General features: G+C 36.5%; 1 protein-coding gene across 8 annotated transcripts in view; it reads left to right on the forward strand.

The window, feature by feature from the left end:
• Nucleotides 1–17335, forward strand: part of LOC111874310 (multidrug resistance-associated protein 4) — a 78725-nt gene that overhangs the window by 40991 nt on the left and 20399 nt on the right. For all 8 annotated transcript variants that reach the window (XR_002844530.2, XM_023869704.2, XM_023869697.2 and 5 more), the window contains 6 exons: nt 4214–4426; nt 6766–7052; nt 9749–9932; nt 11622–11759; nt 14428–14627; nt 16246–16685. Coding sequence is in view for 7 of the 8 variants with exons in the window: in XM_023869704.2 (XP_023725472.1) it covers nt 4214–4426; nt 6766–7052; nt 9749–9932; nt 11622–11759; nt 14428–14627; nt 16246–16685 (1462 nt within the window). In the remaining variant the exon portion in view is untranslated. The remainder of the gene's footprint in view (nt 1–4213; nt 4427–6765; nt 7053–9748; nt 9933–11621; nt 11760–14427; nt 14628–16245; nt 16686–17335) is intronic.

Genomic DNA, 17335 nt, shown 5'->3' on the forward strand with positions numbered 1-17335 from the left:
CAAGCAGGGGTGCCACAAGGTTCTGTCCTTTCCCCCACTCTTTTCAATATGTATATTAATGATGCCCCCCAAACTCATGGTGTTCATTTGGCCCTTTTTGCGGACGACACATGTCTGTATGCGACAGATCGCAAAGAGGGTTTTATTGTTAGAAAACTCCAGCGTGGTCTCAGCTCAGTGGAGACCTGGTGTGAGCGCTGGAATATAAAAATTAATGAAGATAAGACTCGGGGGGTCTACTTCTCCCGTGGTTGTCGACCGCCTGAGTCTTGTCTTACTCTAAATGGAAGAAATATTCCATTTGTAAATAGTGCAAAATATCTAGGTGTAATCTTCGATAAGAGAGTGACTTGGAGATTACACATAGAAATGATCGAAGCCAAGGCCTTCAGAACATTCATTAGAGTGTATTCCCTATTCAAAAGTGAGCGATTGAGCGCTAACATTAAACTGACCCTCCATAAAGCTCTTATTAGATCCGTAATGACTTATGCTAGTCCCGCCTGGGAGTTTGCGGCAGACACTCATCTAGTGAAATTGCAGCGCCTGCAAAACAAGGTTCTCCGCACGATTGGCAATTTTCCAAGGCGCACACCGGTCCGCGATTTGCACATGGCATTCAAAATCCCGTACGTATATGATTACATAACAAAATTATGCAGGCAACAAGCAGAAGTCATACAAAATCATGATAATGAGAATGTTCGCAACATCGGACAAGGCGAAGCCCGACACAGAAAGTATAAGAGGCTTAAACTTGGCGGCGGTCAGGCATACGACCGTTCAAGTGACTAGACTGCCGTGATAGCTATAATACTACTAGGATATTTATTTATATATATATATATAAAAGGGCATAATCTGCTGTACCTAGCCTGGACTGACAGAGGCCGTGTAAATATTGTACATTTATATAAGAAATAAGTGTGTATTGTAAATATGTGTAAATACAGACAATGGACAAATTACTACAGACTGACTAACAAATGACAGACCCGACCTCTCATCAGAGAGGGCGCTACACATAGACAAGACAGTAACTTTCATTCAAAAGAAATATCTGGTCATGAGCCCCAGCTGGGGCTCGACACCAAGACAGACAGACTGACTGACCGTCAGTTGCAACGTGACTCTGACTCTGACTCTGATGCGTGATAATGTGGGATGTTCCCACAGTAGGTATCATCATGCTAAATGTTTGTGGTTGTTCACTATCCTTTATATAGTACAGCTTAATGAAATTGGTAAGTAAAGTAAAGTAAAGGTATCCCTGTAATAAGACGTGGAGGCCCATAGGTCTGTGAGAAGTTGAGGTTCCCACATTTTCTAGACAATGAGCTCATAGATGGTGGTAAGGTTGTCAGCCTTAGGAGCTGGCTGCCCTTTACCCCCAAGAATATTCAAGAATATTCCTGGTACTCATTTCTGTTAGAGGCTGAGTCAACCCCAGGGCCATAGTGTGGCTGGAAGGATTAGGTCAATTGAAAAAAATCCAATGACTTCATTGGGACTTGAACCCGCAACCTTTTGGCTTGTAGCATAGGGCCACCTGCCGGCTTGTAGCATAGTGCCTCAACCAACTATGCTACCGGACTACTTAAAATGACATTGCAAACTACAGATTCTTAATTTTATTTTAGGAGTATGAGAAAACTCAAGCTCATTGTAAAGAAGGAAATAGAGTCAAGACTTGGGCTTATGACTTAACACGTTACTGAAAGTGGGTTGTAAGTCGTGTTCACTGTAACACAGAATGTATAATGTTCTGTTCCTGGAGCTCAAGGGTCAGACTCATTTTTCCATATTTTAACCTCAAATAAGCTATAATATTGTTGCATTTGTCACAGAATTTTAAAGGGATATCAGATAACGTATAATTAAGAATTTAAACTATCATAAGCATTGAAAGTAATTAATAATTAATTAATTAACATTTTACTATGAAATGGTAAGATTTGTGATTCAGGCCACCATAACATTAAAGCATGGTGTGAGTCTAAAATTCAAGTTCTGAAGTCTAAGTCTGAAAATTTGGGTTGCTAGTGTTAATGCTTGTTAATTTAATGGGACTGTTGGTCCAGAAATTTGTAAGTAAGGAAGTTGTAGGTCAAGGTGTGAGTGTATTTTAATAGTAATCTAATTGCCATTTTCCATCTATGCAAATCTAAAAATGTATAGCCATTCAACTGTTTATTAAAAATCACTACATGTTTTGACCATCCAATTGGTCATCAGGTTATACAATACTTACAGTTGTTTATTTTAACTAACATATGGGCCCATATTTACAATCATTTCTGTCTATTATCTGTATAGCTTGAACTATACAGCCTAAGAGAACACAAGTGAAGGGCGACAGCCTAGTAGACTAAGTAACACCCTAGTATCTTTTCCAAAGCGTCGCATGTGTTACGAATGCTAATCAACACTGAGCTAACATGTGGAAGAAGGGACTACCCCCTTATAGTGCTTTTTACTCTGACTACATTTTACCTAATTTTGCTTCAGTGTTATATGATCAGTTTTATCTGATCAATATTGTAAAGTAACAGCTTTATAATTTTATAATTTTTATGTTTTATGTCAATGAATCCAGCACAGATAGTACTCAGAAACAATTGTATATATGGGCCCATATGTTATGTCCATGGTTTATGCTGACCGTCTTACAGTGTATACACTTTTTCACCTTATTCTTCACTTCCACACTACATGTTTCTGCACTAATGTGCCATCTTCAGGTGGCTTTATGCACGTTAAACTATTGTACTGCATGCCACAATGTCTCCATTCTAAAATGACTAAAATCTGTATTCGTCATATAGGACGATGAATTCTAAATAATAAAACTTTTCAGGATTCTTCCTACATTGCACTCAAAACACGTGAATTACGCCAATCCTCTTTTATATAAACATTCCTCCTACATATATTTTTGTACCGTGTTCTGTGTTGTGTTTTGCTCCTGTTACTGCATGCGTTGTACTGCTGGATCTGTGTGTCACACACAGATCCAGCAGTGTATACACTGTAAGATGGTCAGCATAAACCATGGACATGAATCAGTGTAACAGGACGCTAAAATATAACATTGCCCATATGTTAGTTGCAATTCAAAAACACTTGTAAGTATTGTATGACTTGATGATGACCAATTGGACAGTTGAAACATGTAGTGATTTTTAATAAACAGTTGAATGGGTATACATTTTTATAGTTGCATAGACAGAACACTGCAATTAGATTAGTTTGATCATGCAACAGGATGCCCCATATAAAGTATTTTAATATGATCATAAGTTGGGAATTTGGAAGTTGGGAAGTCATAGGTTGAGGTATTACCATAAAAAAAAAGATAAAGTTGTCCCTGTGCTTAACTAATTAATCACTATTCCATGAAGACGTATGGGGGCTGGATGTATAGATCACATTTTTCTTGACCTCAGCACTAGTTGGAGGTGAATGTTCAGCTTCATGCCTCGGCTGCTTTATCCCCGTGGAAAGAACCCCCAGTACCTGTTAGTTAGGAGGCTGGGTGGGCCCCAGAACTGGTCTGAGTGACAAGGAGAAAGGAAAATTCTTAACCCTATGGGGACTTGAAATTTGACAACTCGGTTGGGCAGCCTGTAGTCATTCGCTATACTGAGTATGCTATTCCAGCTCCCATGGCATGACTCTATAACAAATATTAATGATTCTGAAACTGGTTCACTCCCCCAGAGAAACGTATGGCAGTGCCTATGCTGGTATCTGCAGATTGCAAGTGATGATGCAAATATGCAGTGAAGTTTTAGGATAGGGATGGAAGGAAATAACATAATACTACCAACACTAAAAATGAAACAAAAAGCCTTAGGTTTTCATGGAGATTGATAAAGTGAAATCTATGTATGCATTAAGCTAGTTGTGTTGGTATGGTATTAAAGTATGTTTCAAACTGTCTGCATCATCAAGGTATGATATGATGTGTGACACATGCTGCCTGTTATGTACATGCATATGAATGCAATGGTTCAGAATGGGAAAGTTTTCATTCTTTATTGGCAAACTATGGCTGCAGAAAACATTGAAAAAATTGATAAAACATTATTTGTGTCTTCTAGTCTATTCCAAATGTTGTATCAGTCACATAAATGGTAGAAAGGCTGCCTCCTTAAGCAGATGAGGAAGAACTTGTTTTGTGACTAATATTTTGTTGTGTCCTGTAATCCAGGATTTTCTGCTTCTTGAAGAGATGCAGAGTGTTTATCATGGTAATAATAAGGCTACCATCAACCATGAACAAGACCAGAAGCTGGGGGTCACCATTACAAATGGATCTGCAAAATGGACATCTAATTCCATAGTTGACACTCTAACCCACATCAATCTATGGGTAAAGCCAGGCAAACTCTGTGCTGTAATAGGCCCTGTTGGCTCGGGCAAGGTAAGTATGGGATTGGTGTTTCTCAGGATTTTGGCTTGAAGCATGATTAAATACAGAAACTATTTTAACACCAATGAAACAACAGCAGAATTACAAATTTGGCCAGAAGCTAATTTTATGCAGTGCTTAAACAAATTGAAAAGAACACATCATAGGATTGTACTCCCCTACCTGAAAAATGAAATCAAGTCAGATATAAAGGAAGACCTGTGAAGATAAGGTAAAAATTTCTGTTTTTGAATGTTCCAAACCAAAATGTATGCTTTATAACCATTTTTAGTGAGTAAACACATCTTACTAGCAAGACTCAAGGTCCATTTCTGTAAGTCTAACATGTGCATCTTTTATTTGGCAGTATACCTTGATCGTACGAATTCTGAGGATGTTAGTGTGATGTCCATGCTACTGAATCTGTGAAAGTTTCTGAGAAGAAAAACTTCAGTAGTTCCTCAGAAGCACACTTAATAAAAGAAGTTTTGTGTTACTAGACATTTTTCATTCCCTTTTTTCAGGAGAAATTTTGATATCAAAGGAAATTTCAAAGTTCCAACAAGTTTGCGTTAAATGACTTCTTAGGAGGAAAATTTATTCTCAAACCATTGTTTTTCTGCACCATTAACACAGTATGAAGTGTGACATTTCCCAATGATTATCAAATCAATTAAAAATAAATATAGAAGAATTTAATTTTCTTCCAGTACCTTCAAATATTTCACTGGTAAGTTGTCAGTAAGTTGATATTTATTTTGGAACATTGTGGAAATCGGAAATTCAAACAATTTTTTCCTAAAATGCCTTCACCAAAAAATACATTTTAACTCTTTGACTGGCGTGAAGGGTATTTAAATCCCACCCCTGTCCTGGCAGGCCCTTTAAACCTTATGTCGGTAAAATGCATGTAGTTACTTTTTCCTAAACAACTTCAACAAAAATTGGTTTTTAAAAACGAAATTTTCAGGAACTAATAAAAATACAATATTTTATGCAATAAATGCCTTTCCATACCTCTTTATTAGTTTTTCTTCATGTGATAAATATTGAAACATGAAAGTTTGCAGAGAGCCACACCACAGCCTGCACACATGATACTTGTTTCTTTTCTAATCTTGTGCTTAGCACTTACGCGACACTTTCTCAGGACACCATTCTTCTTGTTACTGGGAGGAACATGGACTATTTTGTGAATTTTCAAGCCACCCTCTAGATGATTTACTGGCTCTTTCACTGGTGGTCTTTCCAAGGTCGTGGGTGGAGGCGTGACTGCACTCGAGTCTGACTCAATAGATTCGTCATCCACTTCATTCCTTGACCCTTTTCCCTCTCCACCTGTTTGTTTGGTTCAGTCATTTTTCTACACAGTCCAATATAAAATCTTTGAATCTGTAATTTCTCTTCTTGTATTTTTCGTTTGTTGTGTTCTTTTTGAATAGAATGAAACTATTCAACCGCAAAGACATGTTTTGTCCATACCATGGGTGTGAAATAGGGGCCTAGTGGACAAATATTCTTCAATTTCAGGGCGTTTGTCGATTCCTGTCATGAACACAATTCCTAAGTATGTCCAGATTTCATCTGATGTGACATAATTGTAATTGTGTTTTCGAGAGTGAGGAGCTAACTCATGTGTGTTGAAGTGCTGGTGAGCATAGCGATTGGTTTCAGTTGTGATGTGATTTACCAAGTCGTCATCCAGAAAAAATTTTAATCCATGAAAAGGGATGCATTTTATGTGTTATATCAATTTTGATCCCGAAACTATTAGCAAATGGAAATATTGGGGGTACAATGTCTCCGTACGTTCATGAGATGGGCGTGTCAGGCACCGCACTCGTGGTAGGTAAATGTTCATGATTACTGTCTTGTGGATCATTGTCTATCACTGTATTATTGTCACTATCAACTTCATCCAATTCAGGAATCATTATTTCATCGCCACTATCATCATCAGAACAGATCTCGTTCACAACATTTTCCAGCTGGTCTGTAGGAACACGAAGACACTTCCTGCAAGAACCCATGGTGAAACTGAATGAATGTGAAATATTTTCAGACCTTTTCCTTCTCAGAGGGTTCTGACAGTAATACAGACCCCCACAAAGTTTACAAGGGTTCTTCACAAACATGCACAAAAACTATCATATATATGTCTTTGGTTGATGAGTGCCAAGAGAGCAAAGAAGGGAAGAGATTGTCAAAGCGTTAAAACACGCCAACGCCAGGGAACGGCTGGCATCGTCTGGGCGTTAAAACACGCCCGCGCCAGTCAAAGAGTTAAGCATTTTGATATTTTTTGTCTTTTATGTTGTCTAACCAGAACACATGCTTATATTATATTATAGAGTTCGTTGCTACAAGCAGTACTGGGAGAATTGCCCCTGTCAGATGGTTCACTCATAGTGGGTGGTGATGTATCATACAGCTCACAAGAGCCATGGCTATTTGTTGGAACAGTGAGGCAAAACATTTTGTTTGGACAACCATATAATCCAGAGAGGTACAAAGAAGTGATACAAGTTTGTGCTCTGAAGAGAGACTTGGAACTATTTCCACATGGGGATAAAACCATTGTTGGCGAGAGAGGAGTATCACTTAGTGGTGGTCAGAGGGCCCGCATCAATTTGGCCAGGTTTGTTGAGTCTGATGATGTATGTACGAAGTAGTAAACTTGCTTTAATAATAATATGGCAGTTTAGATTTTTCTGTTTTGTACTGATAATTTGATCATCAAATATTAAAGTACAGCCAGTTACCACAAAATGGACAGATTTCAGTCAACTGAGAATGCATATTTAAAAAAAAATTGTAAAAATATAAAGAAAAAGAATAACCTTCAATCAAGAGGAGGGTTAGCTTTTATGTAAATGATGTTCATAATGTGACATGGCATCTAGAAACCAGAAACTTAGGAATTCTGGAATCATGGATGTATTGCAGAAGCATCCATTACTAGGCAAAATAGTCAAGAAACTGTTGGGGGCAGAGTTTTTTTGTCAGTTTGCAACCACACAATATACATAGAGTCTGCGAGCTAATAGAAGAGTCCATGTTATCAGAGTCCACAACATAGAGTGTAAGAGTGCTGTAACATACTGTGAAATCCTATAACTACATGTAAAGTGTTGTAATTTTATTTTTTTTTATTTGTTTCATTGTGGTCTGTCACACTAATATTATGAAGAAGTTAAATAGTTCCGTCCAGTGTGACTGGTTAAGATTTTCTTATTTCAATTATTCATGTCCTTACATGTTTCGGTCTTCAGAGACCATCTTCAGAGGGACACTTGTACCGTAATGGTGGCTTCTAACAGTATTGATGTAAAGATGTCCCTCTGAAGATGGTCCCTGAAGACCGAAACATGTAAGAGCATGAATAATTGAAATAAGAAAATCTTAACCAGTCACACTGGACGGAACTATTTAACTTCTTCATAATATTAGTGTGATTACAAGATGATTCAGTGTCAGAAAAATCCAATTACTAACCAGATCCCATCAGTTATTATGACATGGCAGCACCATTACTATTCCCAAAATGTATGAAGTTTGTGTTGCATGATTAACCTTTGTGCTATGTGGTTTAATATTTTTTGAAGTGGTGTAATGTATATTAGAAGATTCATTCTTACTTACTAATGATTTTTCACTTTTTCTTTGTCAGTTATTGCCTGCAAAAAACTCATCTTTTATGACATAAAGTTTCATCTTCTTGTTTCAAATTTTTGGCTGAGGCAGTTTAAATTCACAGTGAGCATTATATTGTTTCAACTTCCTTGGATGGCAAACAGAATATTCCACTCAATCTCTCCAGCTGTTTCTGGTCATCATCATCATCATCATCATCATCATCGTCATCATCATCATCATCGTCATCATCATCATCATCGTCATCATCATCATCATCACCACCACCACCACCACTGGCATGACAGCCCTTTGTGAGCCCTGGCCTTCCTCAGAATTGCTCGCCATTCTTCCCCATTTGATGATACATTCCTCCAGTTCTTTACACCCAAAATTCTTATGTCCTTACACACATTCTTTCCATCTCAATCTTGGTCTTCCCACTTTCCTATTTCCTTCTGGTTTAGTATTAAGTATTTTCTTAATCGTTCTATTTTCGCTGACACATATTATGTGCCCAGCCCATTCAAGCCTTTTCACCTTTATAAATCCAATAATGTCTGGTTAATTAAATAGTTTGTGTAGCTCATGGTTGTACCTCTTCCTCCATATTCCATTTTCCTCCACTGGTCCAAAGATATATCTCAGGATCCCCCTTTCAAATATACTTAACAGTCTTTCATCCGATCTTGACAGTGGCCAGGTCTCAGAGGCATAAGATATCACTGATGTTATAAGTACTTTATACATCATGCTGTTTCTGGTCATCTACCAATACTTCCGTGTGCTCTGCACATCTAGCCTTTGTTATAAAAGAGTTATGCAAATTTGGATATGTACTCATGTTAACTTGTTCATTATTGCCTTTATCAATGCCATTTTCATCATGAATTTTCTTATTTTTGGATATTAATTTCGGTCTCTGTTTTATTATTGTCATTATCTGCCTACTGTAACTTATTTCTCTATTCTTACTCTTGTTATTCCGAGCCTGCACTTTCTTCTAGGCTTTCTACCATTGCAGTCATCCTACTTTTTCAGCTCTGTTATTTATTTATTTACTCGTACTTCATATCCATGGATCATTATACATGATATAGGACAATTCCTTCCCTGCAAGAAGAGATTGGTTTCTTAGAAATATATTATTATGTTTCTATCTATTCTTGATGAATAAAATGGAGCAGTTCCCATAAATCTGTGCTAGAACTATTGGCAATGGTCACTTGGTAGTCACTTTATCTTGAAGGTGAATACAGGTAAATATCTGAAATGCTCTCAGTATGAAATGCCATCACCAAGAACAGAATCCACATTACTCTTAACTTTACTTTCTGCAGATTATCTTTATTACTGTATGAGAATTGAAGTTCTCTCTTCAGTGGGTATTCAGGTTAATGTCTTCTGGGATATGTCACTGTGTAGTATAGTAATGGTGCCTCTCTTCTGTGTTTGAAGATGGAGACATCTGGTGCCTCCAAAACAGTGGAACCAATCTACCAAACCGTGCAGTGTCATATCCCAGAAGACTGTAATCTGGGTAACTTAATTACCCTTTTAGCTGGATTCCAGCATTTTTTTCTCCCATGCATTTCATCATTTACTGGATGCTTGGCTGTTATGTCATATTTAAGAGTGAAATAAAAATTACAATTGAAGTATTATTTCTCATACAAATATGACCTGATGTTTCCCACACAGAGCAGTGTACCGGAGCAGCGATGTGTACCTACTAGATGATCCACTTTCAGCTGTAGATACACATGTAGGCAAATGCTTGTTTGATGAATGCATCTCCAAGTTTCTTGCAAACAAAACACGAATTCTAGTCACACATCAACTTCAGTATCTTCGTCATGCAGATCTGATTGTCATTCTCAAGAATGTAAGTGAAATGTTTTCATATGTGAATGAAATTAAGCATTTCTAATGTAACAATTATTTAACTGAATTCTCATATTTGCTTTCATACAGTTCAGTACAGTAAAACTGGAATGTACATCAGTTGTTTATAGACTTCAGCTAAGCATACAGTTTTGTTATCAAAGAAGTTTCATACAGGCTGTGCCGTAGATGAAGCGGTTAGTCACCAGTTTTCATTGCAGCGAGCTGGGTTTCATCTCAGGTCAGGTCATTTGGGATGTATGGTTGACAAAGTAGCACTAGTAACAGTTTTATTCAAGTACTTTGGTTCCTTTGGCAAGACACATTTCACATTCTTTAATCATCCTATTGTCAATGTTATATAGTCTCAATACTGACAGTGTTATTAAGTAACAAAATAAAAAATAAAAAGTGAGTAAAATAGTGTAAAAATAAAAAAATGCTTTTGTACAGTGCATATTCTTATTGAATTAGGTGCATGCATTGGTGATTTATGCTAATAAAAATATGGTTAAGTGAACTCTGTAATGAAGTCCAGCTAGGTTAACATTTGTTTGATGCATTTCCTATTCAGAATGGTCTGTAATGTGGAAGTTCTAATCACCATTGTTTTTAGTTTTGCTTCAGAATAGCCATTAGGAAAGTCAAAGTAAAGTAGAGGGGACTGGAATTGAACAAATCACATCAGCTGTGTAGTTATTCTCTGGAAATAAGGGATATTTAAAATTGTACATTTTCCCTGAGATCCTCCTGCTTATAAACCCATTTCTAAAGCTCTCAGATTAGTTTACATTTAATGCACAATTGCTGAATTCTGCTGGAATCCAGAGAGCTTTCGTTTTCTCTGTCACCTGAAAATGGTTGCAGTATTTACCAAACATAACTATTAGAATTAGCAGTTTCTGCATAAAACAGAGGCCCAGTTTTCTTTTTTTCACACTCAGTATGCACTGAACACTAACTTTTACATCGTGGATTGGAATTTTATGTTTAAAGTGTGAATTTTCTATGTTCCAGAATCTGTTATTTTGTGTGTCCTTCCTCATAAAAACAAGCCTTATTTGAGAAATGTCAACTTGCATTCAACTTCGCCCCTGTAGACTGACTAAAGATCCCAGTTAAAGAAATTTAGTCTGCCTATTGGGCCACATGGCTGCAAAAGTCTGCAGTTGTGCTCATATGAAGCCATAGTTTCAATAACTTTGTGTTTGTTCTCTCATCCCATTTGATACTCCTGTTTCTTGTGCAAGGCTCTTAAGAGGCTTATGAGGTGAATATTCAAGCTGAGCATTGATTTCCTCCGTCCTTTCTTCTGTTAATATTTTATGTTGACATTTCAGTTTCCTCTACATTAGTACAGCATTTTATATAAATTTATTTACAAGATTCTGAATCATATTATATTGGAGAACATTAACTACTCTCATCTTACTGACCCATCATGGCAGGCAGAAAGCAATGTAATGATTGTGCACAGTGGGAAAGTTGTGCCTTTTCTCAACCTGTAAATAATTTTACTGTGTTAATATACAACTTCTTGGGTTTTACAGAATATCACCATTTTGAAGCATGTTGGAATGCAGTACAGCAATAAATTTCAGTCTCTTGATTTTATTTGGAGATTTCATTGTCACATGACTTAACTGAAAATGAGTTCTGCACATTTCTAGATATCTTGGATTTATTTCAGGGTAAAATTGAGACCCAAGGAACATACAAGGAACTGATGGCTTCTAAAACAGATTTCGCTCATCTTTTGGGAGGAGGAGATGAAGAAATGGAAAATGAGGATTCACAAAGGAAATTAAATACCCAGTTTTCTATACAGGTAAGTTTTTCAGAAACTACTTTATAAGAGTATTTTAGAAGATTCAAGAAGTGTACATTAATTTGTCTATGAAACTCTACTCATGTAATAGCATCGTTCCAAAGCTCTCATGAACACAGTAATACACATTTGGATTCCATACAAGAGAGATAATTTGTTGACTAGCTAAGGGACTGCAAATTTCTTAAGAAGCACTATGCTCTGTGGAACAGGTTAGTCCATACATTGTGTTTTTTTATTACACAAGGACCATCAAATAGTACAGTGGACATATCTACAGAACTCACATATATCTGGAATGTTGCCAACCTTATTTTCTTTAATTTTTTGGTTATACTTTTTTCTTCCTTTATTTGAAATTTTATTCCTTCTAAAGATTAAGGTTTGAATCTTTGATATTGTAATGGATTTGATCAAAGCATTGTTAGGCAATGGCTTGGTAAATGCATTCCCATGAACACGCAACAGTGAGGACTGTGTTGTCTGTGAGCCATGCTACAACTAGTTGCTATGTTGCACAGTAATTCTGACAACAGAAGAGGAAGTTTTCTATGTGGTCCATGCCGTGGCTATATAATGAGGTTCCCAGAATAACTGAGAACAATTGAGAGACGGGGAGAATTGGACCAGAATTCAGTTGTCGGTAGGAGATTGCCATGGGAAGTTGAAGAAGAGTTAAAAGATGTCCTGTGAAGACTAGTGTGTGAGTAGAAGGTTTAGTCATGGGGAGACTTTTAATTCTATTACCAGGAGGCGACTAGTGAAGACTGAGAATCCTAGTGCATGTGTTAACAGTGAAATGTAAATTGTGTAAATCAGCAGTAGTGCTGTATTGATTACAATTAGGGGAGATTGTAACCGAAGTGCCAATGAATCCATTCATCCAATCTAGAATCCATTGTGTTTGTCACGTGTACCCCCTTACATGTGACAATATGTTTGTGGGTAATATGTAGGTAATATATTTTTCTGCACTGAGTTTGAGAGAGAACCTCTCTGTTTAAGAACTAAAACTAAACATTGTGTCTTACTCTGACAGGGCCTGATGAAAAATATTTCAGATTGCGTTTCAGTACAAATACTATATTTGCTCATATAAATTCTTTCATTGTTTAATATTCCCATTTAAATTATGAGGATGACATATTCCTTTTTTCTATTAATTGCTTATCTTTTACTCTGATCCACACAACATTATCACTGCTTTCTCTTCATTCTTCCTTTCACTTCCATTCCTCCTCCCAGTGGGCTTATTGTTGGATGCGATTAGATGGCAACAGCAGTCTTTGCCTAACTTTGTGTTCGGTTTCTTGTGAAACCTGAAGTTACATTATTTACTTCAGTCTCATTTCTGCTTCTGCTTTACAATTCCAATATTCTGATTACCCGCCTTTATAGGAAAATATGCCACCATGTAAATCCATGCAGTGTTTGTTCAAATACCATCCTTATGCTTAACTTTATTATTGCATCTTATCATCACCGATCTGTAGTTGCTGCAGCCTTCAGCATGCAATGTTGTCCATCTCTATCCATTCTTTAATGACTACCATTGAGAATGAAAATGCTATAAATAGCCATACCCCATTGTCAGGTATTTCAAACTCACGGTTGCTGTCAACAATACAATAAGGAAAAAGAATAAAAATGTGAATTATTAAGGCACAATATCAACTGTCTACTGGCTGGACAGCCGAGGGGTTGGAGTTTGAGTTCCCATAGAGTCGGGAATTTATCTTCTCCACATCTTCCAGAACGACTCTGGGGCCCACCCAACTTCCTATCTCGTGGATACCGGGAGCACTTCCTAAGGGGTAAAGCACCCAGGGCGTGAAGCTTACCACTCACCTCCAATTAGTGTTGAGGTCACATCTCCATGGCATAGTGTTTAATCACCTAAGCATGGGGACAACTTTACCTTATATATATTATGCATCAGACAGCTGTGTTAGTGTTACTTAAAGAAATAAACATATGGAAGAAGAGTTAAAATCAGAAGGTATCATTGTTGTGCACTCTGTGGGTTACATATGTAAGAAGAAACCATTTATAACAGATGAAAATATGACATTGATGTTGTTAAATATAATAATTATACAGCAAAATTTCAATGACAGGTTTCATTATTTTCTATAAAAGAAAACGCCATAAATATTTTGAAATTCTATTATTTCTAGACTTCATTCTTTCTTGTATGATGACTGTTGTGTTGTAAGGAGAGAACCACATAATTAATCCACCCTTTTAATGAAAAGAAAAATACACAAAGTAATGGGTTAGTTGCACAAGTAACTATGGTAGCTGTCAACAGAAGTAAAGTTTGTTACACTTGGATTGGCCGCACCATAGCTCAAGCAGTGAGTCGCTGGCTTCCCACTGTGGTGACCCAGGTACAACTGGCCAGTCAGTGGCCGACGTGCTGAGTGGACCCAGCTAGACTCCACCCCCCCACTATGCAAATTAAAATTAAAAAAAAAAAGAAATTACACTTGGATTTCACACACCGATTGGTATTTGGTCCGTTCCCTTCTTATGTCATTGTCTTTCCCTTCCTTGATCCTGCCTTTCTATTAAAATATGGAGCCTATGGTGGCACTGATGCTGTATCTGAATGTCAGTATATAAGATATGTGCTTGGCCAAAGCCAGTTTCTTCCATTGTTTTGCAGCCACAGTTTGAGGAGGATGAAGATGAAGATGAGGAGGCTGAAGAGAATGCTGAATTAATTGCGAAAGGAAAGCTGAAGGCTTCTGTCTACTTCAAGTACTTCCAGTCTGGCGCATCATCCTTAATACTTATCCTTCTGGTTCTTATCCTCATCATTGGGCAGATGGCCTCTAGTGGAGCAGATTTTTGGGTTACATATTGGTGAATAACTCAGACTAGTTTGTTCATTTGTTACCACTAATATACTGGAGTTGTTCAGCATACAATTTTTCTTTAGAAAATGTTGGTTGGTTGGTTCATTTCCAGTGGCTGTATTTTGGATCATTTAACCCATTTTGCTTCTTGCTTCCCAATAGAGAGCATTAAAGTTCTTTCTTTGTTGCATCTTGAAGAAGTTTGCACTTTTCTTTTGGGAAGCTTTGCCAGATTTGTTGCTCACTTTGCACTACCCAGGGGACATGTGTGACTTAAAGAATGTCACGGTCCAAGGACCTTAATGCCAGCCTGCTTTTGTCTGTTGGTTTCATTGAAGCTATCTTCACCTGTTCTTATATGATTCTGTGTGAACAGTGAAGGTTATGTATGTAACATAGACAAAGGACTTACTAGGGAATAACCAAATTATAGTTGATGATTATTCTAGAAAGACCTTATCAGAATTGCATTTGTAGGAAAGTCTGAATATATTTTTTAAAAGTAATTATTTTCATAACAAGTACATCAAAACAGTTACATAAATATAAATTTAGAAATTTTAAAATTAAATAAGAAATAAAATTAAAACTTCATAATATGATTATTAGATCTGTAATGCAGAATCCAAGCATTTTAAATAAAGTGTGATAATTGTAGTTGGTGTGTCAAGTAACTGATGTAAGATTTTGATCTGTAAGCTTTTTTGAAATTTCTGTAACAGTGGTAATTCATGTTGTGGTTTTATGAGTTATGATTTAAAGTCTGGTAAGTGATTGAGAATGTTTTTTGAAGAATACTGTTTCTTCTCTGGGATGGAAGTGGGCAGCATGAAGAAGTTGCATGCTATGTAGGACTGGTTGTCCAAAAACAAGTTGCAGAGGACAGATGTGGCTGTAGTTGCTCCAGAACACTGATATCATAAAATATACATATTAATATATTGAGCAACCATATAATTTTTAAGAGTCTCATAAGTTACAATTTTGTTTAAAAAAAGGTCTTCACCTTTGACATGTGGTTCCACTTTGCATGCCTATAGTGAAACAAAACCAAAAATTAATAAAAATAATTGATAAAGTGTTTTGTACAAGGTAGAATTAATGTGAAAGTGAGCTCTCTTACAGCTTCACTTCTGTAATTTCCATCCCCATACAAGCACAATCAAATAAAAATTAGTTACTTGTAGTGTAAATCTTTTATTAACAAAGGAGTTTTATATCTCTTGATCAAGTTTATGCTATATGTTATGTGCATTTTCAAAAATATGTATTTTAAGAATAGAAGTTGTTGTAATAATTGAAAGGTAGTTTGAAGTTCATTGACATGTAGCTACCAGTTACTTAGCTGTAATGTATTTCACGTTTTGTGGTGTAATGTAAGTATCAGTTACTGCAACTTTCAGACTACCACTATTTTGATCAGAAGTTTGTATCTGCACTATAATTTACTGTTATTTAGAATACAGATTCTAGCGATAGCAAATTCTTATAGCAAATTGGGCATGAAGATGTAAAGTATGTGCAAGTTCAGTTTTAATTGTAATGTAACACTTCATTAACTTCACTAACATTTTTTCAAAATGTGTAAATATGACATAATTTATAGATCATTCATTTTGTTACAGGACAAACCAAGAGGAGCTGAAGCAGTACTATGTTAATAAGGTTATTCAGAGGGATCAATTGAACTCCACTGACAGTCCCATGGAGAACCTTCAGCCTAACACGACTTTTGTTGATCAACCCACAGAATATTCACTATCTAATCTTACAGCCAGTATTTCTCCATCTGGGGATTTCATAACATTGCTACCTTCTCTTGCTGAGACTACTGCAGTGGAATATGAAGAATCAACATCATTTAACACCATGTTACCAAGACTGTTAGATACAGACACAGCCATATATATCTACTTTGCATTCATTTTGGGAAGTGTCTTTATTACTTCAATACGATCCATCTTCTTCTTTAAAGTGTGCATGACAGCATCCAAAATTCTTCATGACACTATGTTTGGAAGCATTTTAGCTGCAACAATGAGATTTTTTGACACTAATCCATCAGGTAAAACATTAATTCAGTTCAATTCATGTTTATTTTATTTTTTATTAACAACAACAACAATAGTAATAATGTATTTACACATAGTACATATTAGCTCTGTGGTAGTTTTCATTTGGTTACTTTATAAATACATGTTTTCATATATCTATATCCATCGAGGAGCTTTATACTTTTTACTTTTCACAAAATATTTGTAAAATAATTGAATTAAGGAGTATTTGATGGACATGGCCTATAGCATATAGAATTTTAGTTGGAAAAGCTGCACGAAGGAAACTGCTCAGGAGATCTAGTCATACCTGGGAGGCTAGTAAGAAGTGGATGTTAAAGAAATACTGTATGAGGATGTGTAATGGATTTATTTGGCCCAGGACAGGGATCAGATGGCAGACTGCTCCGATGAACCATTGGGTTCTGTGAAAGGTAGGGTCTGAGCATCTATTAACTTTTCAAAAATGATGCTGCTCCCTGAAGATAGTAAATTAGTTACTTAGTGTACTTCACGATTTCTCAACTTGTCAAGCCATGTTAAAGCAGTGTGAGCTGAAGCACTTTTATTATTAATGAGACATCTGTAGAATGTTTGTCTTATGTGCTATATACATCATAGTTGTCATTTTTAATGTTTTCACTGTGTACAACAATTGAGT

Source organism: Cryptotermes secundus, unplaced genomic scaffold (genome assembly GCF_002891405.2).
Source record: "Cryptotermes secundus unplaced genomic scaffold, Csec_1.0 scaffold2191, whole genome shotgun sequence".
Classification (NCBI taxonomy): Eukaryota; Metazoa; Arthropoda; class Insecta; order Blattodea; family Kalotermitidae; genus Cryptotermes; species Cryptotermes secundus.